Genomic DNA, 24,627 nt, shown 5'->3' on the forward strand with positions numbered 1-24,627 from the left:
ACTATGAAAAGAGCTAGACTACAAATTAAACAAATAATATATTTACACAGACATACACCGATATGTGACATAAACAGATCCTGAATTGTTAATGGCAACCGTCAGCAAATTACATTTATGCCTGAAAGCTCTTAATGGAAAGATGGCATAATCATTGGTTCTGCAAGGGTAAAAATACTGCGAAAAATATTTGGTGTTGTGACAACTTCAGGAAGAATATCTAACTTACTGAAGATTGTAAATAAAATGGGAATTAACGTAACCATCTATTCGGATACTGTTTATGTGGAAACACTGAACGCTGTAACATAGTAATACTCACACATGGTCTTATGTCTTTTGTTCCTTAAAGTAAGTAAGTAGACTTAGGAAGATATACAGCACAGACGATCTTTCCAATTCTGTCAAACATTTAGTCATGTTATGCATTGTTTTTTTATTCAATACCCAAATTTTCACTATCGAAACAGTAAGGTTTTTTTTTTTTTTTTGTTTTTTTTTTTTTTTTTGTTTTTTTTTCTAGGATTACTCAATGTCACCTATTTTCATTGGGACTACAACAGACATTTGTGCATTTGCTTACACTTGCAATATCTTATCGCTATAAGGAAGTGGTCTTACATTGTTTAGGTATACCGAATGCACCATTCCAAAATGAGGCGTGATATTTTTATTCAGAATTCAATTGTCCATCTTTTACAAAACGCTCGTATTGCCTCTCAGCAAATGATTAAGGGTGAATGATGCAAATTATAAAAAATACCAATAAAATGAATAACTGTAACGGCGGAATAACCTTTGGTGAAGCTGCTGGTCCTCTGGAAGCGAGAAAAATTAAATAGAATAATCCTTGTCTCTTGATGAACACCAGTAATATTTCATCTCGTGAGGTGGAGACTTTGACGTTTTTCATAAGTGCGAAGTTTTTACCTAACTGCAATATAAATGGTATTCATCCAGATACAAGGAATATACTCTATATATCAGGTTGTAAAATTACGTTGTCATAAATAGAAGCAAATTTTCTTGTAGTGCTATTTGTTAATTATTTTTGCAGCAAATTATGTTTGAGCGTCTTTATTTTCTATATTAGAAATTGTTTCTGGAACGGCCTAAATAGAGATTGAACAGTGTTTTGATTACGTTAAAGGTGGTATGAACGCAATGGGATACAGACATATTTAATGTAGTGCGTTAGCGCTACATGTAGAATATGTCTGTATTCCATTGTGTTCATACCACCTTTAACGCAATCAAAACACTGTTCAATCTTTAAATTTACATAAATAAGTTTACTTTTACATCAAATTTAAAACGGTGTTGGTTGCTAATTGGGTAACTACGGTAGTCAGGATGACCGAAGATATAGTTCCGATTGTTAAATGTTATAGCTGCAATTTGATTTTTAAATATAATAATGACACCTTTAAATTATTTTTAAATTATGTTTTTGGTGGGTTTTTTTAATTTGATAATGTATCAATAATGTCCATTTCGAAGAAAAATTGAGATAACCGAGGCGGAACGACTACCGGTATATTATCGTTGTCAGGGTAGTGATGCGGTACGAAGTGGAGCGAACAGCCATATTTGATTTTCAACCGAGAAAAGCAACTGTGAAATAGCCTGTTGATCAAATGGTATGACTCTTGAGCTGCTGAATGTTTGTAATGTATGTATCGCTCAACGTACGCGATATAGACTAAATTCTTCATAGTCACCACTTTTATTTTATTGCACGGATGATAGACATGGTGTGTGACTGACGTAACTATGGAATTCCTCGAACATTCCTGAAGAAATCCCCCGGTTGTAGCCTCGACCAGCGATTCCCTTTGTTGTTTATTACCGTTACAATACTTGAACACATCTTCTGTTTTGATGTCAAATACATTTTAATTGGATCTTATAACAACTCTTTATTATTATTTTGAATCCGACAACGAGGAAACTTTGTTTACACTTCATACAGTAAGCCAACCGAGTAGGCTAATGACGAGCCTGATATTGTCTGTGCCGCCTAAGGATCAGTCTTGAGACAAATAGAAGACCGAAATCGATTTTTAGTTTATTATTAATTCAAAGCAAATCTGTAATCTATGAAAAAGTAAAATGTAAATTAAGTAAATAAAGTTTATTTAGATTATCATATGACGCAAAATCTTACCGAAGCGTGAACTAGAAGTAGTCCGATCCTACTCTGGGTTTGTATTCATACGTCGTTACGTTTACGCTAATTTAAACGCAACTTCCCTCCCGTTGACTATATAGGGGCATATGTAAATATATGTGTTTGCGAACATATTCGACTTCAACAATACGTTTAAATCTATACATATGTTACAGCACATTTTTTCACCACTAGCCATAGATCGATTAATTTGCAACCGGTATCACAATGATAGTAATTTTTGTTTCCACATAATCTTGTGTAATTTACTATTTGTAACTTGTCACAGTGATCTTTATTTGAGAAATTTCTTCTTATTTTTTTGAAACATTTTATTTACAAAATTCCATTTATTTATTTGCTTTATTTTTAATGACTCGGAAATCGTTTTTTTGATAACAGTACCACTCACCTATTCATTATCTGATGTAAACAATTTGTCAAAAAATATAAATATTCCATACAGAAACATAACACTAAAAATTCAAATGCAAGAAGTTTTATTGAAAAAAAAAGCAGGAAAAGAGTACATTAGATATAGTTCCAGGTTCTATATGTTAATTTAAAGTTGAAGATAAAGGGCGTCGTTGTTGGTGACGTACGATACTTATATACAAATTCTATACATGGTCACATGTTGTTATCCTTTCTATTTCATTAAAGACGAGTCAGGGGTTTCCTTCATGTGCAAAACCGATCGTATTTATCCGGACTATTGATGGAAGACCGACATCGAACGTTCAGATACTTTGATGAACCAGTTTTAAAATTGAATAGTTAAGTAGTTGCAAGCAGTAGTGTTCCGAAGAGATCAAAGTTGTCGACATAACAAGATAATACGATGCCGTGCTCTTTACTAGTTGGCGTGACGAAAGCCCTTGGTTTCGGGGTCGAAGATGGTGCCGGGTGGACAAGGCATCTTCACAAGCTTGCCGTGGACACATTGATAATAGTACTTTGGGTCACCAGGGAAAGGGGAGTCTCCTGTGCATGGCTCTGCGGTTTGAAGAAACACATAAATATATCATGTATGCACATTACTAAACATATTTTGTTATGATGTGAAGTCTATGTTGTTACGGAATATGTTAATAGACATATGAAACATTTAACTCGAAATGAAGAGTTCTTCGTAAGTACAATCATGCTCGTATGCAACTGACCCTGATATTAATTATATTAAGTGATGATATGTCCTATTATCTAATTTATTCATTTCAAATAGATAGGGGGATACGCCGTTACGACGACTATATCATCCGTACAATGAGGAACTGGCAAACAGTTTAGTTGAAGTCGTGCTTTGATACAAAACGGGAATCAGGTGGGAGTTTTAAGTAACAACCGCAACTACCAATAATGTAGACTTTTGTACGTCTTTGCCAGAGGTCAGAGGCCATGAACTTCTTCGCAACAATCAAGAAATACTATAAATTCCATCGCATGACCATAATACTTTCTTTCGCGTGCAGTTTACTTCTACGGTTTTCAAGGTCCAAGTAAATCTGTGAAAGTTTATCACCACGAATTAACATCTTCATCATTAATATTGATAGAATTTCCATTAATTCAAAATTTAAATCCGCGAATGTTAATCTTCGCAAACTGGTTTTGAAATGGTCATCGTGAAATTTAGTAGCCGCGAAAGAAAGTTGGTCGACAAACGCCCGCTTGATCAATATTGTATCTTTAAACATATATGTACTTACCTTCGTCTTCATCTTCAATTTCGTCTGAAAATCAAAACATTAACAATTATCAATTTTACAGTCAATGAGTAGTAGAGTTGTTTTCGGCTTACAGCAAACAAAGTTACATTTGTCATTTGTTTCATAATTTAATGCTTATCAGTAAGTGTGACAATTAAGAAATAATAAATAGGAAAATAATTGTCGTTTGTGTGTTGCTATATTGAAGATGCTTAAATGTCAAGGAATAGAACACGCCTTGTACATAGCAGTCGATATATGAAATGAATGGATTCTACAGCATGTAGACAAAGACCATCTTTACGGCACACACATTCTTTACTGTACATTTTTTCTGTATTTGTTTTATTCACCATTCCTTGTCAAAATGCGATCGTACCAAGTGTTTATTAGCTGAATAAAAGTTATGTCATCGTTTTGATTTTTTTATCATTCATTTGTGTTGCGCAAGTGTCTTACTATTGCAAAGAGACACAATAAGAGTATGTCGCAGCCTCCAAAATTATATAGACATCTAAAAACACAATGCATTGCGCACAGGTCGTCCATAGATTACCTTAGCTGTAATAGGATGTTAACCATAATAAACATGAGATGAAATATTAGTTTTCTCTTGTCATCATACTGTCCCTGAATTCTTTAAAAACAATCATCAAATTGGTCTTATTTCATCATTTGTTAGGAGACAGCTGTATATACACCAAAGGCTACCGGGGGCATAAACGTAAATACTATTTTAAATAATAAGTGATTTGATGTTATATAATGTATAAAAAGATATTTAACGGCATTGAATAGTTATAGTTTAGTAATTTAAATAATTTTACTCTATACATAATATAAACTGTCTCTGCTCCAATAATTTTAGCCCATATTTTGAAACTTTTATGCATGATTTAACCTTATGACTGTTCCAGCAGCGTTTACACCGATTGGTAGACTGGCCTGAAGACCCTAAGATGTTGATAAGACTTTTTCAGCAGAGTTCTTAACTAGATTATATCCCCCTAGTTTAAAACTTAGGGTCTGGTCAAATCTGGAAATCACTCCCCGGAATAATTGTGAGTACAGAAAGGTCATACCCCTATTACATTACTATGACTATGAGGAGTTGATCTGGTCAATGTGTAGGCCTGGGGCAGATTTTATAACCCCCTAAATACACAGCTGGAATGGGAGGAGGTCATGACCGGGGGTTTCTATACTCTGTAAACATTTTTAATGTGTACTCAACATATAACAAGAGCTGTTTGAGAACAGCAAAGCTCGCTTCTGGGATTTTTAAAAAAATTAAATCAGGTTCCTTGTAAGTTACTAGTATTATGAAATATATTACTGCCATTACATAACTTAACTTTTCAGCCACTTGCGCCTCTTGAAAATCTGAAAATCCACCTCCACCCCCACCCCCACCCCCCCCTCTCAGTAATTGTCCATGAATATCACACCAATAATGTCAGTTGTGACAGATAACAGTATTACAACACTTGCACCAAAACCTAACCTGGCTATTTCGGCCAATATGGCCTCTTGAAATTCTCAGAATCCATTATTTGGCTCCTTTAAATGATTGTCCACACCCATAACAACAATTACATTCTAAAATGATTATAGAAATAATGTCAGTTGTGACAGATAACAATTTTTCAACACTTACACTAAAATCTTCATCTCGTTATTTCGGCCTGTTGGGCCTTTGTAGTTCTCAAAATCCAGCATTTGGCTCATTTAAATGATTGTTCAGACTCATAGCAACAATCATAATCCAAAATGATTGTAGAAATTAATGTCAATTATGACAGATGACAGTTTTTCAATATTTACACCAAAACCCTAACCTGGGAAATCCAAAACCAATGGTGATGCCGGAGTGATTCCATATAGCCCCCTCTCTCTTCGAGAGGCGAGCTCAAAAGAAATTTGTTATTGGAATTACATGATTTTCCATTTCTTAAAATATTTGCTCACAAACAATGTAAATTATTGATATGGATATGGGTGAAGGAAGTAATATCAATGGTTGTTGTCCATGTAACACTGACATGATCGACCAGCTTTGAAGGTTTCTGTTCGTTTGTATCATCTGAATGCATGGTCTTGACAATGATACTAGACACAAAGTCATATTTGAAGAATTTAATCACAAACTATTTTGTTTAGAGTGAAATATTAGTGTTTTCTGTATCTGAAGAGGGCTTAAAAGTTAAAACTACGATGTTCCAAAACGTATTTCACCACTTCGATTGCTCAATGATTAATCGTTCAATTAATTAATTCTCTCAATTTAGCTTATATTTATTATAATCTAGAATCAGGCATATAGTAGAAACAAAAATAATAAAGCCAAATTTTAGTGACTTTTTAATATGCTAGAGACTGGCGGTAAACCGATTGGTAAAAATTTAGATATCCTTCGATTTCGATTGAAATGTGTATACCGGCAAATGGGCTTTGAGGGACACTAAAAACAATACCGTGGAAAGTTTCTAACACTTCTGCATAGTTATCTATTACAATAAACATTTGTTATTTGATTATTGTGGTAATCTCTGGACAAGAGTTAACTAAGCACGGATATATTTATTATTATTTTATGTTTTAAAATATAAATGTACGCGTTGTAATCCTAAAATAAATATATACATTTGATTGGTTAGTCTTACCATCAATACAAGAAACATCCTCCGCGTGTTCGCATGTTTGCTTTGTAAAGTTGAACACAGTTCCTGGAGCACAGTTTTGAGACACAGGAAGCCCGTGTACGCATGTGTAATACTTGTTGCAATAGTCTCTGTCAACGAGGAGGAGCCCGCTCTGCTCATCACACTTGTCTTCTAAAGGAGATAAACTGGTTGTTAGTACAAACACTTTCAATGATTATGTAGACCATACATTTAAATGCCAGTAACAAATGAACAAGCATTCTTGTTGTGCCATTAAACTTTAACAGAGACTTTAACTTATGTTTAGTATATATATATGACCTTAGTACTGTATACAAAATGTAGTTGACCTTTTGACCCTAAAGTCCATCCTGAACTGATGTGTTACCTCATAAGATTCTGTTGTATTAAGTTATCGTCTGGAGAACAAAATAGTCAAAACAATATATTTTAAATAACAGTGACCATTGCAGTTAGCCTTTATCAATTTTTACTCAAGTAATCATCTGGAAACCAATATCCGGACAGATAGAGACAATTGTCCCTCCAGTATTAGAAGACTTGTACTTAAAACTAGAAATGAGTGTAAGGCATCAATCAAATTGCATCACTGGACGTGAAGGGACGAACGAAGATGAACCATGAATATTAACCTAACCTTACCCCTCCTTTGAATTGTTTCCTATAAGTTGTTCATGATATTTCATCAAAATGATTAATGTTTTGTCTTGTTCTAATATAACACATATACAGATTCCATTAATTTTCATCTTAAACAGCACAGAAACAGAATATAATATCCAAATAAGCACATGGATAGGTTATAATTACTTATACGACACAGGGACAGGGTATGATGTCAATATACAGTATAGGGACATGACATCATATCCATATACAGCACAGGGACATGATATTTCCGTAAACAACACATGGACATTATAATTTCCGTAAACAACACAGGGACATGATATTATGTCCATATACAGCATAAGGACATATATCAATATACAGCACAGGGTTATGACATAATTTCCATATACATAAGAATTATCAATAAATGAGAACGAATGATTAGTCGTTCTTACCTGGTGGAGCCACACGGGACTTGTCACAAACAGATCTCATCTGTGTACATGTGTTATGCTGGGGGTCCCAGTAGGATGCATTCCCCGGACATTCCTTTGGGATCAGTTCATTATGATCACACTTCAGGTACATGGAACAATTGGTCTCGTGAGGATAATACGTCCCTCTCTCACAGACAGGTCCTGTGGATAAAAAGTATTGATAGGCTGTCCTAAATCAGCGATCTAGTAAAACGTGCAAATACGAATTATTGGTATATGGAAATGTCAATTGAAATAAATACGAATTAATGGTGTATGGAAATGTCATGGAAATATGATGCAATGTTACGTATTTTTCTTCCCCTTAAATTTCCTAGCAAGTAAATTAACTAGAATAGCCGAAGGAAAGTCATTTTGGTATGATGATAAACCTGCATTCGTTATTCTCTTTCTAAATGAAATTAAAAGGAACAAACCTAAGCGAGCACTTTCAATGACAGGACAATGACGCGAATACAAGATGTTAAAGAGGTGTAGGTTAAATAAACGTACAAGGAAACACTTTAAAGTCTGAATAATTATCTCATCACTTATAAGGATGGAAACATCATGTAAATATAGACACCAGAAAACTCACCATGGCAAGCTTCCAGACCTTTACTGGTACATTTGTTTTCAGCTTCGCTCTTTGGCTCCCAAGCAGTTCCCGCCGAACATCGCTTGATGTGAGCTTTGCCATTCTCACAGTGTATAAAGTTGAGGCACGTTTGGCGATGGGTATGTATGCCATGCTTTTCTATTTTACATATAGTGCCTTGAAGTGATAGATATAAATTTTAATGTTCAGTGTTTTCACAATGAAAAGCTCATGTCAAGAAATGCGTTGATTGAATAGTGCCATATTATTAAACATAGAAACAAAATACAGTATTTAAATGAAAAAAATATTATGTGTTATTTTCGAACTTACTGCGTATTAACATTAGAACTCGCATGAAACATATTGATTACACTAAGTCATCGAAATAAATTTTTACAGGATTCTGCAAAAACAGAAAAATAAATCATTCACAAACTGACTTTATATAAATAACCCTTGATCAATGACGAACCCTGAAGGCACGAAACATTTGCGTGGTGGAGTTGATTTCATGTTGTTTGCTTATTCTTATACTATCTTTCAAACAAATCGATATTCATTTGAAATAATATATCATTATCATCCGCAATAAGCCGTATCCGAACATTTATTTGTTATTTTCTGCGTCGATTATTGTTTCGCGTTTTATTCTGATTACGTATCTGTTTTCGGTCTAAACATCTACAGACCAAATGCTTAACTAGGTCAGTGTGACCTACTTCTTCATATTTTAGTCTGTTTTCTGATCTGAAATTCACAAACCCATTACTTGAAAGAAAAGTGAAAAATATCATTTCTACAATAATATCAAATTAATTTGATCTTAAACACCTTTTAACCTTTGACCACTGAAATCACAAAAATAGATTTTCTAAATAACATACAATATGAAGCTGGCATCAACGTATCTTTATACAAAATATTTTGCTTATCACTTACATGTAGTTAACGTAAAACACAAAGCTACACCTCTCCTTCATAAAACAAAGAAGAGGCCAAAAAGGCTTTGACAGTCACCTGAGTACTGATTTACCTTGGTAATATATAATGTCAGTCACGACCATCATGAACATTTAATATCTAATTGCTACCCAATAAAATGGCTTGTGGACCAAATAAAGTTTACCATCTCCCCTGGGGTTGGACATCCAGGGACTCAAGATTAATTTTAATCAATTTCGCTTTAAAGAACCTTGTGAGTTTTCTTTATGTGAGGCAAATGCTATTTGTTGAATTTGAGAGGAAGGTTTTAAAGCATAAACGGTTACATAATGTTTGGCCCCTTTATGTCACACCCCTCAGACCCCTGGGTGTCAGTCAGGACAATGTTGTCAACAAACCACCATCTCATTCTGATCAATGACAGCATTTGACTCAATTCCTATAACAAATAACTAAATAATGCGCAAAAATATGTTTTCCACATACAAACTATAGTAAACTTTACCCCCTCCACAGAGGGAAACGCTAGACCCAGGGGTAATATAATTTACACTTTTTGTAAAGGATCTTAGACTTTCAATCTATGAAGAGTATATAATTCTATCATTTCTAGAATTTCAGAAGAAATTTTTTGACGTTTTAGCCTATTTGATCCCTTTGGTCTTACCCCTCATGCCCCTAGGGGTCAGGCATGGAAAAATTGTTAATAGGATTCTATGGCCATCTCATACTGATAATTATATAATGTATGACAACTCTTGACTCATTTCCTATTACAAATTTCCAAATAATGCTCAAAAATGTGTTTCCCGATGTAAACTATAGTAAACTTGATCCCCTCCCCAGGGGGAAACGTGAGATCCTAGTGTCATATAATTCACAATTTGTATAAAGGACCTTAAGACTTTTCCATCTATGAATAGGTTTTGATTCTACCATTTCTAGAATTTCAGAAGAAGATTTTTGAAGTTTTAGCCTATTTAACCCCTTTTGGCCCAACCCTTCAGGCCCCTGGATTGCTTGCACCATATAATTAACATATTTGAACAAAATGTGAACGGATTTGGTTCAGTGGCTTTGGGGAAGAAGTCGAAAATGTAAATTGCTTATCGCCATACGATGGGCAATGCACGACGGACGACGACGGACAAACGGCGATTAGAACAGGTCACTTGAGACTTCGTCTCAGGTGACCTAAAAAAAAGTATAAAGTATCTACGCATTCCGTATAGTTATTTTCTTACTTGGACAAAGATCCTTATCACACGACCGGGTGTCTAACTTTTCCCTCGGCCCAGTGCATGCGGCTCCTCCGTATTTAGCTTGTGTCTTAATCCCACGTGTTGAACGTTGCCATTGTACACCCTTGCCACAAGTGACTGAACAAGGTGTCCAATCTTCCGCAATCCAGTCGTCCCACTCGCAATTAACTGAAATGAAAAGGTGTAGATCAGCATCTATTACAATTTAGTTATTCAACAACGATACAAACTCCTGGATGGTTTAATTTCTCTATATTTGCGTTTATATTGAAATCAATTTCTACATGTAAGCACAATGTTCAGAAGATCATTAACGTACCTAAGAACATCAGTATTGCAATGATTTACGAATTGAGGGCGCTTTGGTTTTATAGTGATGTCGAGGGATGGCATAGTACCCGAGCCGGAGTCCAAAGAGCCCTCAAGGAACATTGTGTGTTTTTGAATGTCAAAAATCAAGTTCCGGTATATTCAGAAAATTTCGAAACTGTTATAAAAAATCAGCCTTTATCTGTCCATTGATGCTAAACACACCGCGTGAAATGCCTGTCGTCGAAGGATGTGACGCAAGATAAAGAAAACTTATTTTTATTTATAATCAAAATAAAGCACATAAAATCAGAATAAATCAATATATATATTGTTGTATCTTCAATGTATGCTTTATATATGTACTTCTTCATTGAAAACGTTTTCATAGTATAAGCGATTTTCTGAATATTGAATGAAAATGTAGAGAGAAAATCGGCATTCCCCCGTTTAACTATAAGTACATGTATCAATATACAATTACGTTAGCTATTTATCAGATCTAAATAACTGGTATCTGATTTTTTTTAATATGTTGACGGTTAATCAAAGCTAAAGACAATCACGAAACATAAACTCAGTCTACTTTGGCCGTGTGCCTAGTGTCTTTAGCCAATAAATGTCGCGTTACAAAATTTATTCGGATATTTAATAGGAGGTGACATGAAAGATGTGCGCGTATGGCTGATGGTGAGTCGGTGTCTTCGCCTGCCTTTGGGCATAATTTTTAATGTCTTCTTATGTTCATACCCTGTTTCTCTTTCTATGTGTCTTTATTCTTTCTCCGAGTCTGATCTCGGTCTTTTCTTTCCTCCCAGCCAGACTTTTCAGAGTAATGATCATTAATATGATTCGTGGATGGTGCTTCATTCCAGGTCTAGGTTATATTTTTTACCTTACCCCACCTTTGTTAGGTAATGGTAAGATATATCTTCTGTTAATGAATATTACTTTTAAAAAACCGTATATTTTCTTGTTTGTCCCCTACTATTTCCCCGAACTGTTTTCAATTCACGCTTATAGTTTTTTTTAGCTTACACTCTCTATACTGAATATTATAGCGTTGAAACCAAATGTTTTATTTACCTATTTATGTTTGGAAATAAGAATTCCAAGAATAATGAATTGAGTAAAGTTGGTTGCCTATGTCTAATAGGTTTTTTTCGAAATTATTATGGAGGGAATTAGAATCTTAACAGCAAAATTGTCAGGGGTTGGGTGATAAACTAAAAAGGAAGGATGTTTTCTCTTATTTAAGGGGGAAAAATTACAATATTTACTGTTTGCAAGACACACACTTCACAGAAGAAATGGAAAATTTAATACAAACAGAATGGGGCTATAACTGCTATTTCAATTCCTTTAAATCAAATGCTAGGGGTACAGCTATATTGATAAATAATAATTTTGATGTAAAGGTAATTAAGGAGAAAAAGAATTTAACAGGTAATTTTTTAGCTTTAGATTTAGAAATTGAAGGGAAAAAAACCACTTTAATTACTTTGTATGGTCCAAATTCAGACACACCTTCATTTTATGATAAAATAGAAGAAACTGTTTCTGAATTTAATAATGAGTATTGTCTGATTTGTGGTGATTTTAACCTGGTGCTCGACCCTGGCATAGATTATGACAAAAACTATAAACATGCGAATAATCCAAAGGCTCGTGACAAGATCATAGAAATTATAGATAATTTTGATTTAGTTGATGTCTTTAGAGATCAACATCCAGATACTGTAAGATATACATGGCGGAAATGTAGACCCATAAAACAAGCCAGATTAGATTTCTTTTTAGTTTCAACAAATTTACTTCCAAGTGTTTGTAATTCAGGCATAGAGTCGGGTTATAGATCTGATCATAATTCCCAACTATTACATTAAAATTTAATGAATTTAAAAAAGGTAGAGGTCTGTGGAAATTTAATAACTCTTTGTTACACGACCAAAATTTTCTTGATACCATAAATAAAACTATTAAAGAAATAAAAACTCAATACTGTCTTCCTGTATACAATCTAGATATGACCGATACTATTCCGGATTCAGAGTTACAATTAGTAATAGATGATCAATTATTTTTGGAAACCCTATTATTGGAAATCAGAAGAAAATCAATCTCTTACTCATCATTTATTAAAAAGCAAAGTAGGTTAAGGGAAAAAAATCTCATGAACGAAATTCAGCATTTAGAAAATCAGACTGATATAGATGTAGAGAAGTTGAGTCAGAAAAAAAAGATTTAGAGGACATTCGAATACATAAGATTAAAGGGAGTATAATAAGGGCAAAGTCTTTATGGATTGATGAAGGTGAAAAGCCAACACATTATTTTTGCAATTTAGAAAATAGGAACTTCACGTCAAAAAGAATTCCAAAATTACAACGGGATAATGGAGAAATAATCACAAAACAAGGGGATATTTTAAATGAGGTCAAATCTTTTTATGAACAGCTATATGGGATAGAAAGTGATATCAGGGACATTAACTTAAATGAGTTTCTAGAAAACTATGAAGTCCCTAAATTAAACCGAGAAGAGGCAAATAGTTTAGAAGGTTTGTTAACTTTAAAAGAAGCTGCTAAAACACTTAAAAACATGAAAAATAATAAGAGCCCTGGGTCAGATGGATTTACTTCAGAATTTTTTAAATGTTTTTGGAAGTAACTAGGAAATTTTATTGTACGGTCTATTAATTTTGGTTTTTTAAATGGTCAATTATCAGTTACCCAACGTCAGGGCATAATTACTTGCATACCTAAGGCAAATAAATCAAAATATTTCATAAAAAATTGGAGACCAATCTCTCTTTTGAATATTGTTTATAAAATTGCCTCTGGTTCAATAGCTTGTAGACTTAAATCAATTTTAGATAAATTAATAAACTCGGATCAGACAGGTTTTCAATCAGGACGCTACCTAGGGGAAAATACTCGCCTTGTATACGATATTATGCATTATACTGAGGAAAATAATATACCAGGAATGTTGTTACTAATTGATTTTGAAAAAGCGTTTGACTCGGTCTCTTGGAAGTTTATTGATGAAGTGTTTGACTATTTTAACTTTGGTAATGATTTTAGGAAATGGGTCAAGATATTGCATGCTAACACCAATTCTGCTATAAATCAGGGGGGAAATTTGTCACCTTTTTTTGATATAAGACGTGGTTGTCGTCAAGGTGACCCAATTGCCCCATATATATTTATTCTTTGTGTAGAGATATTGGCTATACGTCTTAGAAATAATAGTAATATAAATGGTATAAATGTTAATAACTACCCCCTTCTGAATTCACAATATGCTGATGACACGTCATTAATATTAGATGGAACAGAGAAATCACTGAAGGGTGCGGTTGATGAACTGAATATTTTTGCAAAGGTTTCTGGTTTAAAAGTTAATAAGGGTAAAACTCAAGTAGTTTGGATAGGTAGCAAGAAATATAGTAGTGATGTCTTTCTACCAGATCTGAATTTTAAGTGGGGAGTGGATAAGTTTACACTACTCGGAATTGATTTTCATGTAGATTTGCATAAAATTCCTAAAATGAATTTCGATAAAAAGTTAATTAAACTTAAAGCTATAATTAACAGTTGGAGTAAAAGAAAGCTTACTCCAATAGGGAAAGTCAGTATAATCAAATCATTATTGATATCACAGTTGAATCATCTATTTATTTCTTTACCAAATCCTGAGGATAAATTTATTAAAGAGCTAAACTCCATTCTTTTTTCTTTTTTATGGAATGGCAAAACTGACAAAGTGAAGAGAAATATAATTATTCAGAACTATATAGATGGTGGCCTTAAAATGTTCCATTTGATATCATTTATTGAATCTTTAAAAATTGGATGGGTAAGAAGGATTTTCAGTTCAGAAGGGAAATGGCTATGCATTTTAAAAACTTGGTTAAATCCTCATATTTTGGCAAACTGTGGTTGTGAATACATAAAGCAAATTCAAACTCACAATAGTAATGTTTTTTGGAATGACGTTTTTAATGCATGGTACAAACTCAGTTTAAAGGAAGAACCGTACAAGAATAACAATTGTTCTTTGCTGAAAGCACCTTTGTGGTATAATAAGAATATAGTTGTTGGTAAAAAAAACTGTGTTTTTTCGAAACTGGTTTAATAATGGTATTACGATAATAAATGATTTAATTAAGGATAAAAAACTTGCTCCTTTTACTCTTTCGGAGAATTTTGTGAGTTACATGGTAATGTTACAAACTATCTTCAGTTTCATGGAATATTAAGAAGTATTAAAAATTACCTTAAAAATCATCATATTCGTAACAGTGTTTTTACCATACCCAATTATACCTACAGATCTTGAAATTATTTTGAAAAGGAAGAAAGGTTCTCAAGACTTTTATAAAGTGCTTATTACATCTATACAGAAAAACACCAGTATATCTGCTCAGAGTAAGTGGGGAACTATTTTTGACTTCAATAATGATACATGGAAAAAGATATATTCTCTTCCATTCAAGGTAACTCTCAATACTAAATTCCAATGGTTTCAATTTCGAATAAACCATCATATTTTATCAACTAACTCTTTTATTTACAAGATTGGTCTCACAAATAACCCACATTGTACTTTTTGCATTATAGAAAGGGAGACAATTATCCAAATTTTATGGGAATGCAATGAGGTTCAAAATTTTCTGACAAGCTTTGAAGATTTACTAGAAGTTCTTTTTATTCCCTTTGCCGTAAATAAACAAGCAATGATATTTGGGCTATTTGAACCTACAGGGCTGTATAACAGAATTGACAATGAAATTCTTCTTCTTATTAAACACTACATATATAGAACCAGATGCTTACATTGTTCATTAAATGTTATGGTTTTGGTTAATTTGATTCAAGATTACTATAAAGTACAGAGACACATTGCTTACAGTAAAGGGGAGTATTTTCACGCAAAATTTGTTAAAGAATGGAAAAAGTGGATAAAACTTGTTGAACTTGACTAAATTAACTCGGTCATGCTATACACATATTTAAAATTACATGTACATACATCATTAATATCAGTTAAGCTTTTCTACTTGCATAATTATATAAGTAATGAGCCATAATATCTGAAAGTCTGACCTCTCTCCCCTCTTCCTTCTTTCTCTCTCTCTCTCTCTCTCTCCCCCCTCTCTCTCTCTCCCCCTGTCTCTCTCTCATTGTGTGTGTGTGTGTGTGTGTGTGTGTGTGTGTGTGTGTGTGTGTGTGTGTGTGTGTGTGTGTGTGTGTGTGTGTCAAGTATGTCCACTTGCCAGTGTTTTGTAAGTAAATCTCGATGTGTCAGAGACTTAGTTTTTTTTTTTATCACATTTAAAAGTGTAATGATTAGGGCATGCTAATAATGAAAATATATATTGAAGTCATGTTGAAATGTAATGTTATGGTAGTATGCTTGTAGGGTGATAGATGATAAGGATGAATAATGTAATTGTGTTGATGATAAGTACAGAAATGATACAGTGATTTTATGATGAAGGATGATGTGTTTGTTGACCAGGATGATAATCCTATTGATATCATATTGAATGATGATGTAAGTGTATATGATGATTATAAATATTATAAGGTTGATGACTCATGATGATAATATTATATTCATGTCATGTTGAATGAGGATGTGAGTGGGTTGATTGTGTATGATTATCTTGGACGAGTTAATAATATATTGGTACATGTATGCTTAATTAATGACGATGTGAGTATGATTGATGATCATTGATGAGCCTGTGGGATGTGAATGTGATGGTCAATTTTTGAGGATGTTTATAATACATAAAGATGGCAATATATTGAAATTATGCTGAATATGATGTGAGGAGGTGTGTATGGTGTGAGTGAGATAACCATGTATCTGTATATGTAAAATCTTCGAAAATAAAATAAATATAAAAAAAAAAAAAAAAAAAAAAAAAAATTTATTCACACGTAAGTTTTCCGCCTACTCCTACGTTTACGTGCATAGTTACGCCTTGTTGTAAAACTCAATTTACGCACTCGTAAAGTTAGGCGTAAAGTCTACGTTTACGTCTACGACCTTTAGTAAAAGTCGGTCCTGGTACTCCAGCTTTCCTCCGCTTACAGACCTCTGGCACGTCCTTAAATGACCCTGGCTGTTAATAAGACGGCAAACTTACAAAACTTAAGTATTGTTTGGTTATATTTACCTGGACAGGGTACTTGAAAATCCATATAACGGTAAGTCCGACTGCAAATAAAAACACACAGATAGTCAATATAGCAACTAACCATGATTGATTACATTTTTCATATATACATGTAGTGGTTTTGGTGTCGAAATATATTTGGTCACTTAAAAAACATATCATGTTCGATAATTAAACATTTTAGGTAATGTTTAAGATGTCGCTATCGGTCTGAATATGTAAGACCCGTAAATAAATATTACTCAAAGATATACGCGTCACTTTTCCTGCGTCGTTTTGGGATCACCAAACCCCCGCGTGGTTGATGTAAACAGAATAGGAGTAGCTACTAATTATTGCACATATAAATTAAACAACCATACACATAAAAGACGTCCTAAAACGTATCCTTGCCTTATATATGGCACATCCTGAATATCATATAGTTATCAATAGGACGAACATAAACATCATATAATTTAATCTTGGAAAAAAAGAATTTTAAATCATGCCCCTAACAGTCACATCCTGACAAGTACATCGCATGGAATTCAAACTTCTGAAGAAATATATACCTTAAAATTATATGTGCCGTATTTTATCATACTCACGAATCAAGATGAGCTTTTAATATGTTATTCATCACCAAAAATTACCAACTTTTTTGAAAATTACAGTGCTTTCAATGCATAGGTTTTAATTTTACATGTACAAATAAGAGTTGAAAAGGATTTTTGGCAGTACTGCCAAAAATCATTTATTTACATTAATATTGAAGTGAAATGAGTACATACGGTGAGACAATGAAGCCAAATTGTGGTCTACAATTTCATTACACATTTTAACAATGTTTTTAGTAATTATAAAGGGACTTCTGCAGGTATGTTTTCATTTAAACATATTTAAGGCATAAAAACAGCAATTTTTCAGTACAAAATTTCTGTGTTATAACTAATGTTTGTAAGTCATCTGAAGCCATTTTAATGGTTTTAACAGCTTTATTCATCAAACCTTATGGTTTTTAATAAATTAATGATGAAAAAATAGCATGTCAAAATTATCGCCCAGTAACGGCACATATAACTTTAAACGTAATGACGAAGCTGAATAACGTACACGTTATGTGACCACAACATCCGATCCGGGAACGCAAAATAGGCCAAACGAAGTACAATGAGTAAACGGTTATGATATTCATAAATTGATGATATCAATAAATTATATTCTTTTAGAACCCAAAAGTAACTTATATTGTTTGCTTAAAGAAATAATGAGAGCAGAAAATGTTCTTTCTCGGTATTTTTAGAAACGGTTTTTATTAATTTGGTTGATTTACAAATATCTTAAAAAAAGTTCTATTCGTACACACCCATTAAATTTTATTAAACATTATTCCATTTATCAGACAGAAAAAGTAGGATACACTAAATAAAGTTATCTTCTTTAAAAGATATCGTATCCGAAATTAATATATTAATATCCATGTATACTGTATGTATATACCATGCGATCAAGGAAACCAAATAATCTAATTGACAATTTCCACGGTGATCATGTCAGCATATCGAACCCACTATCACTTCTTCATTGAAACATCTTATTGGGGACGTGGATGTGGCGCGGTGGTCAAAGGCGCAATTATGTTTGGATAGGCGATTGGGTGCCGTAGATCGTGAGTTCGAGGCCCTGATAGGGCACGGACAATAATCAATAAATTGTCATCCTTTGTTAAATTGTGCTTCGTTGATATGTCCTATTACTTAAACATAATATATCTTTGCTGATCCAAAGGTTTAATTTGAATTTCCTGTTGAAATTGTACTTCGTTGCTGATTATATATTTATTATTAATGTAATAGGCGAAGTTTGATAAAATGAAGATGAGGTTAACAATAGTAGTATATCGACCTTTGTACGTATTTGTAACGGGTAGAAAATTCTATTGACTTGTACCTATTTCAAACCACTCTCTAGGTCTACCAATCATAATGATAAGTTGGTGATATAGATAAAGTACGCAAACTAAATCACATTACGTACGGAAAATATATTTTGGGTCAGTGAAGCGATGATATTCTTTTAACAGTCTTTAATAGAATAAAATTGCATACGATATGCGAATAGTGTAAAAAGTTTTTAATTTTCCATTTTTCTTTGTTTTCATACTTAATCAGGCTTTCTAATTGACCAATTCTTTTTTGTTTTCATACTACTATGAAAAACAAATCCAAGAATAGCACGAAAACCCGACGTTATCGTGACGTCACAATAGAAACATTGATGTTGCGTTTTAATTTGGAAAAAGAATCCCTTGATAAACCAATGGAAACGTACATTAAAACAGTGTTTTATTTAATAGTCTAAAAATCATTTATAAGTATTGATGTCACTATTTTTGTTTTATGAAAAAAAATTGTTTGCGAATTCACTCAGTGTGCAACCAGTCATTTTTTCATACCCAGATGAAATTAAAAAGATAGTTGATAGTAGTTGATATCAACGCTTGAATAAATAACAAAAACTTTTACCACACTTTGCTGAGGTAATTGTACTTACACGTAGTATGTGTAGGTGTATACTCTGCCCCAGTAGGAATACCTATATGTCACTGGCTCGTAAACAAGAACCAGTCGACTAACCGTCCTTGTACATCTGAAAATTCAATGATATTCGTTACATTTTATGTTACGCCATTCTATATTACCATACTACATAGTCATCTACAGGTATGTATAGATTATTACGTCATGTTTTTATGAGTATAGCGTCATACATTTCAGAGAAAACAGCGTCATTTTCCTTCTTAAATAATGAAGTCACAATATTGATACCGACACGAACGAGAAATACCTCGGCAATATGTAATCAAGTTATTCGTAATATGTTCAAAAGATTCTACAACATACGCACACATATTCAAAGAAACATCAACTACACCATACACGGAATATTTCCTCACCGTCTTCGGCACTCCAGTGGTAACATCATTGTTGCTATATCCCCCATACCACACTCCATTGGTTACCATCATTGTCGCTATATCCCCCATACCACACTCCAGTGGTTACCATCATTGTCGCTATATCCCCCATACCACACTCCAGTGGTTACCATCATTGTCGCTATGTCCCCCATACCACACTCCAGTGTTACCACATTGTCGCTATATCCCCCATACCACACTCCAGTGGTTACCATCATGGTCGCTATATCCCCCATACCACACTCCAGTGGTTACCATCATTGTCGCTATATCCCCCATACCACACTCCAGTGGTTACCATCATTGTCGCTATATCCCCCATACCACACTCACTGGTTACCGTCATTGTTGCTATGTCCCCCATACCACACTCCAGTAGTTACCACATTGTCGCTATATCCCCATGCCACACTCCAGTGGTTACCATCATTGTCGCTATATCCCCCATACCACACTCCAGTGGTTACCATTATTGTCGCTATATCCCCCATACCACACCCCAGTGGTTACCATCATTGTCGCTATATCCCCCATACCACACTCCAGTGGTTACCATCATTGTCGCTATATCCCCAAAACCACACTCCAGTGGTTACCATCATTGTCGCTATATCCCCCATACCACACCCCAGTGGTTACTACCATCATTGTCGCTATATCCCCATACCACACCCCAGTGGTTACCATCATTGTCGCTATATCCCCATACCACACCCCAGTGGTTACCATCATTGTCGCTATATCCCCCATACCACACCCCAGTGGTTACTATCATTGTCGCTATATCCCCCATACCACACTCCAGTGGTTACCATCATTGTCGCTATATCCCCCATACCACACTCCAGTGGTTACCATCATTGTCGCTATATCCCCCATACCACACTCCAGTGGTTACCATCATTGTCGCTATATCCCCCATACCACACCCCAGTGGTTACCATCATTGTCGCTATATCCCCATACCACACTCCAGTGGTTACCATCATTGTCGCTATATCCCCCTATACCACACTCAAGTGATTGTTATCACTGTCAGTGTATCTATCCTGGACTGTGTTATTTAACAATTAAAGGATTGTTAGATTGCATTTATTGGAGATATAAATGCAATCTGGGTGGCAGATAAATAGAATAGCGCCAGTTAGATAATTTAGATGCAAGTGAACATTTGAATTTCACGCTTCAGCCATTTAACCTCAACAGCCAAGTTCAAAGTGATAAAATATAGTCCCTATAAAAAAAACGACAACAAAATTTCAATGTTTTTTTCAGTAGCTTTTTAGCAATCATTTAGACATTTAAAAGATTTTGTTAAAGTTTCATAACCAAACTGGTTCATTAAACTTCAACGACAATTTTCGCGCGCGGACTAACATGGTGTCAGTAACCAAGTCTCATATTCATTTAAATAGATATTACTACACCAAGTTTGGGCTGCATTTATTTGATCATAATGCAGATCACGATTATCATTAGAGTAATGGAAGTCTCTGTGGCAAAATGTATATATAGTAAAAAAAAAATGACAATCACATACCAAGAGAAACTTCTTTGAAGATGACAAAGGAACGATACCTAACCCTAACACAAAACAGTTTATATAGGATCTTACATGAGTGTTCATTTCATATGAATTTTTATTAAACGAGTCTAAGAAGTTTATATTTTGCTATCCTTAACGAGCAAAAATTAAAACTTCGAGACGAGTTTCATAAAATCTCATATGAAATGAACACAAATTTAAGATACTTTTTATCACATAACTACAAATACCTACATAACAAAGAATTTTATGTCAAAATGAAAATCCAGCAAAGGCCGCCAGTTTGTCCCGCCGTCCTCGTAATCCTGACGTCGCGTCATTTTATTGTTTCTGTCTAACGTCACAATCAATTTCCAGCCAATGAAAATTGCTCGAGGTCAAATTACACTAGTGACATATGAAAAAATATTACACGGGCGAAATCACTGGATAGCAGGCGGATTATGTGATAAATCGTTATTCGGTCCATGATTTCTACCTTTAAAATCCTGTCTCGTTGTAGTACTTTGATGAGACGATGCCAAATATTTACCAAAAGTCTAAAACAAAACTAGTTTCCAATACCTATATGTATTCTTTTTCAATCATTAAATCAAAAATAAAATAACAAATCAGTTTCCATAACACTTATCAACAAGTGCAATATGTAAACTCATAATAAGGGGTCGTACTGATATCTATGTTGTTTAACTTTATCGTAACCTTCAATGAACTTTGGCTTCGTTGTGTTGTGTGTTTAACAACGTCACGAAGACGTTTGTTATAATTCTTCTTTCATTCACCTAATCAACGAATAAGGTGTACGAGAAACGAGTGCGCATTGTTTCCGGGCGGTTAACATTTTGCACTGTCAAAACTACAATATCACACGTTGGTAGGGCGTTGGTACAGCCGATTATCTTCAATCATCTAATGCTAACTGCGATGTGTCAAATGCTCAATATCTCCTCACCACTCAGAATGTAGGATTCTCACTTGTGGTATAATTAAACATAACTTAGAATGAATTATAGGCTTAGTACAAATTTTCTCCGCTATATTATCTAATTGTTATAATAATTAGCCTATTTGAGAGTATAAGAAAACTACCACAGGTCATCCAGTCTAACGGTAATGCTGTATGAACACCGCTGAACTACATAATTGCATAATAAGTTTTCGCGCCGTTTTAAAATGTGCTACATCTATCATTAAGCTCAGGTTTATTTTCCTCCCTTATAGAGTTCGTTATAATTTTTTTCTCATTGTCATATAAAATATTCAGCCATTTAACTAACATCTAGTATTTGTTATAATTCAATTCAATAACAAATTAAGAAAAATAAATATTAAAATTAAGAAAAAAAAACTTAAATAGATTTAAGATTTTCAAATTTGTAAACAACATAAAATTGATCGCCCGTGTAGAAATGTTTATATTTATAGATTAGAAAATAAAGCATAGACAACTACCTTACAAAGCAATTGTGAAAATACATAAGATATTCATGTTTAAGCAAAAAATAAAATTATTTGAGTCAAAGAGATCGATATTTCTTTCTTTGTGATAAATTACTTACTCGTTATGTTCGGCAGTCACTGTAAGCACCGCCACAGTACTAAGAAGGACCAAAGAGATCAGTGTCTTCATAGTGGCTTCTCTTGTCTTCCCGGCGAGCGTAAAGATGGTGTGCACAGACCTAACCTGACTCTTTTATAACAACAGAAACGATTATCTCGTTCAAATAAATCGGAAACTGCTATCCTCAACAATTGTCTTACGTGTCAAATTATTTACCATTATCATCACATTGCGAATTATCGTAGGTCCAATTCGATACAAATGTGTGAAACGGCGCACGATTTAATTTATTTTACCTGCACGTATTTGCTTTTTCTGTTTGTTTGTCATTTAATGTTAATTTAAGAAAGTAAGAAAGTAAGTTTTAAATCCTATTAAAAGTCAGGAATGTTACCAATAAACCAACGTGAAGTTGCAACAATGCCTAGCTGTCAAATTTCAAAGTTAAACGTTGCTTCAGTTTTCATCAACGACTTGCAAAAACCTAATAAAATGATCAAATTGTCGCCATACTCATTAAACTCCATGATTTTGTCAATACACCAATGCGTATGCAAAAACGTAAATTTTTGTACAACATACGTATTGAATTATTAGATTCTCTATGTCCTGAACATCTGAAGGTACCGCGATTCAAGAGTAGAACTTAGTAAACTATCCATGAACAAAATATCCTAAAACGGGGGTTTCGAGATCACAAAACGACGTGCGTAAAATACAATTTATCGTCGACTTGTCCCACCAGCCGGTGATTATGACGTCATCATCACCGGAAGGTAGGACTAATCGACGGTAAATCGTACTTACCCCCACGTCGTTTTGGGATCTCGAAACCCCCGTATTACATTGCTAGTATTTTATAACCACAATTCAATCGGTTGTGTATAATAAAAATATTACCTTAATTAATGTATTATAAACAAAACTTGGATGATACTGATCACAAATATGGAGTTATATCTCAAAATATAAATGATACGCATTGTGATAGTGATACAGTGATGGTCAGCCAGCGTCGTGGATAGGACATATTCTCGAGGGTAAAGTACGCGCAAGAATAAGCTGACATCAGCTGATCATCGACGTCGAAGAAGAGGTATCGAGTATCAGGTAAGTCGCACTACACGGAAAAAACCCATCGATCTATTGGTTTTGTGATATACGCAAAATGTTAGGCGAGGGGTCTGGGGGCCGCCCAATGCCCCTAGTTGGTTGGGAGGGGGGCAGCATTCTAGCAAATTACTACCAAATTCAACCTCCTTTTGGAGTGAGTTCTGTTTTTTTAATTCTGATGATTTTAAACAATTATTAACCTTCATCATATGGTACTGCCAGGTATGGTATATAGTTATATGTTGTTACAATATACATTAAAATAAAAGGCCCACTACCTTTCCGGAGTACAATTTATAGGTTTCATAAAAACACTAGTAACATTAAAAAATTCATATCGATGGCCTTCGATGAGGTAACAACACCAAACATATGCAAGATTTACTGCGTTATATATGATAACTTTGCCGTCTGGCGCAGTAGTATTCAACTAATGCGCAGGGTTTAGGACGACGGTGGGAAACAAAAGACGAAGCGCGTTATGAAA

General features: G+C 34.1%; 1 protein-coding gene across 1 annotated transcript; it reads right to left on the bottom strand.

The window, feature by feature from the left end:
- Window positions 1–2,659: 2,659 nt before the first annotated feature.
- LOC138336826 (hemicentin-1-like) lies at window positions 2,660–23,114 on the bottom strand. The gene is made up of 9 exons (XM_069286416.1): window positions 23,026–23,114; window positions 19,494–19,589; window positions 16,959–16,999; window positions 10,439–10,624; window positions 8,250–8,426; window positions 7,631–7,813; window positions 6,543–6,713; window positions 3,880–3,903; window positions 2,660–3,166 (listed from the first exon to the last, which is right to left on the bottom strand). The coding sequence occupies exons 1-9, from the start codon at window positions 23,094–23,096 to the stop codon at window positions 3,027–3,029; spliced, it is 1,089 nt and encodes a 362-aa protein (XP_069142517.1). The 5' UTR covers window positions 23,097–23,114; the 3' UTR covers window positions 2,660–3,026.
- Between the last annotated feature and the right edge of the window lie 1,513 nt (window positions 23,115–24,627).

This window comes from Argopecten irradians, chromosome 12 (genome assembly GCF_041381155.1).
Source record: "Argopecten irradians isolate NY chromosome 12, Ai_NY, whole genome shotgun sequence".
In the NCBI taxonomy this organism is placed as follows: Eukaryota; Metazoa; Mollusca; class Bivalvia; order Pectinida; family Pectinidae; genus Argopecten; species Argopecten irradians.

Bases quoted from the DNA above. Each gene is read 5' to 3' on its own strand.
- LOC138336826 (XM_069286416.1), bottom strand. From the start codon at position 23,096: ATGAAGACACTGATCTCTTTGGTCCTTCTTAGTACTGTGGCGGTGCTT. The intron at 17,000-19,493 runs GTAAGTACAATT...TTTTATTTGCAG, and splicing joins TACACCTACACATACTACGT to TCGGACTTACCGTTATATGG. The intron at 3,167-3,879 runs GTAAGTACATAT...TTCAAACCGCAG, and splicing joins AATTGAAGATGAAGACGAAG to AGCCATGCACAGGAGACTCC.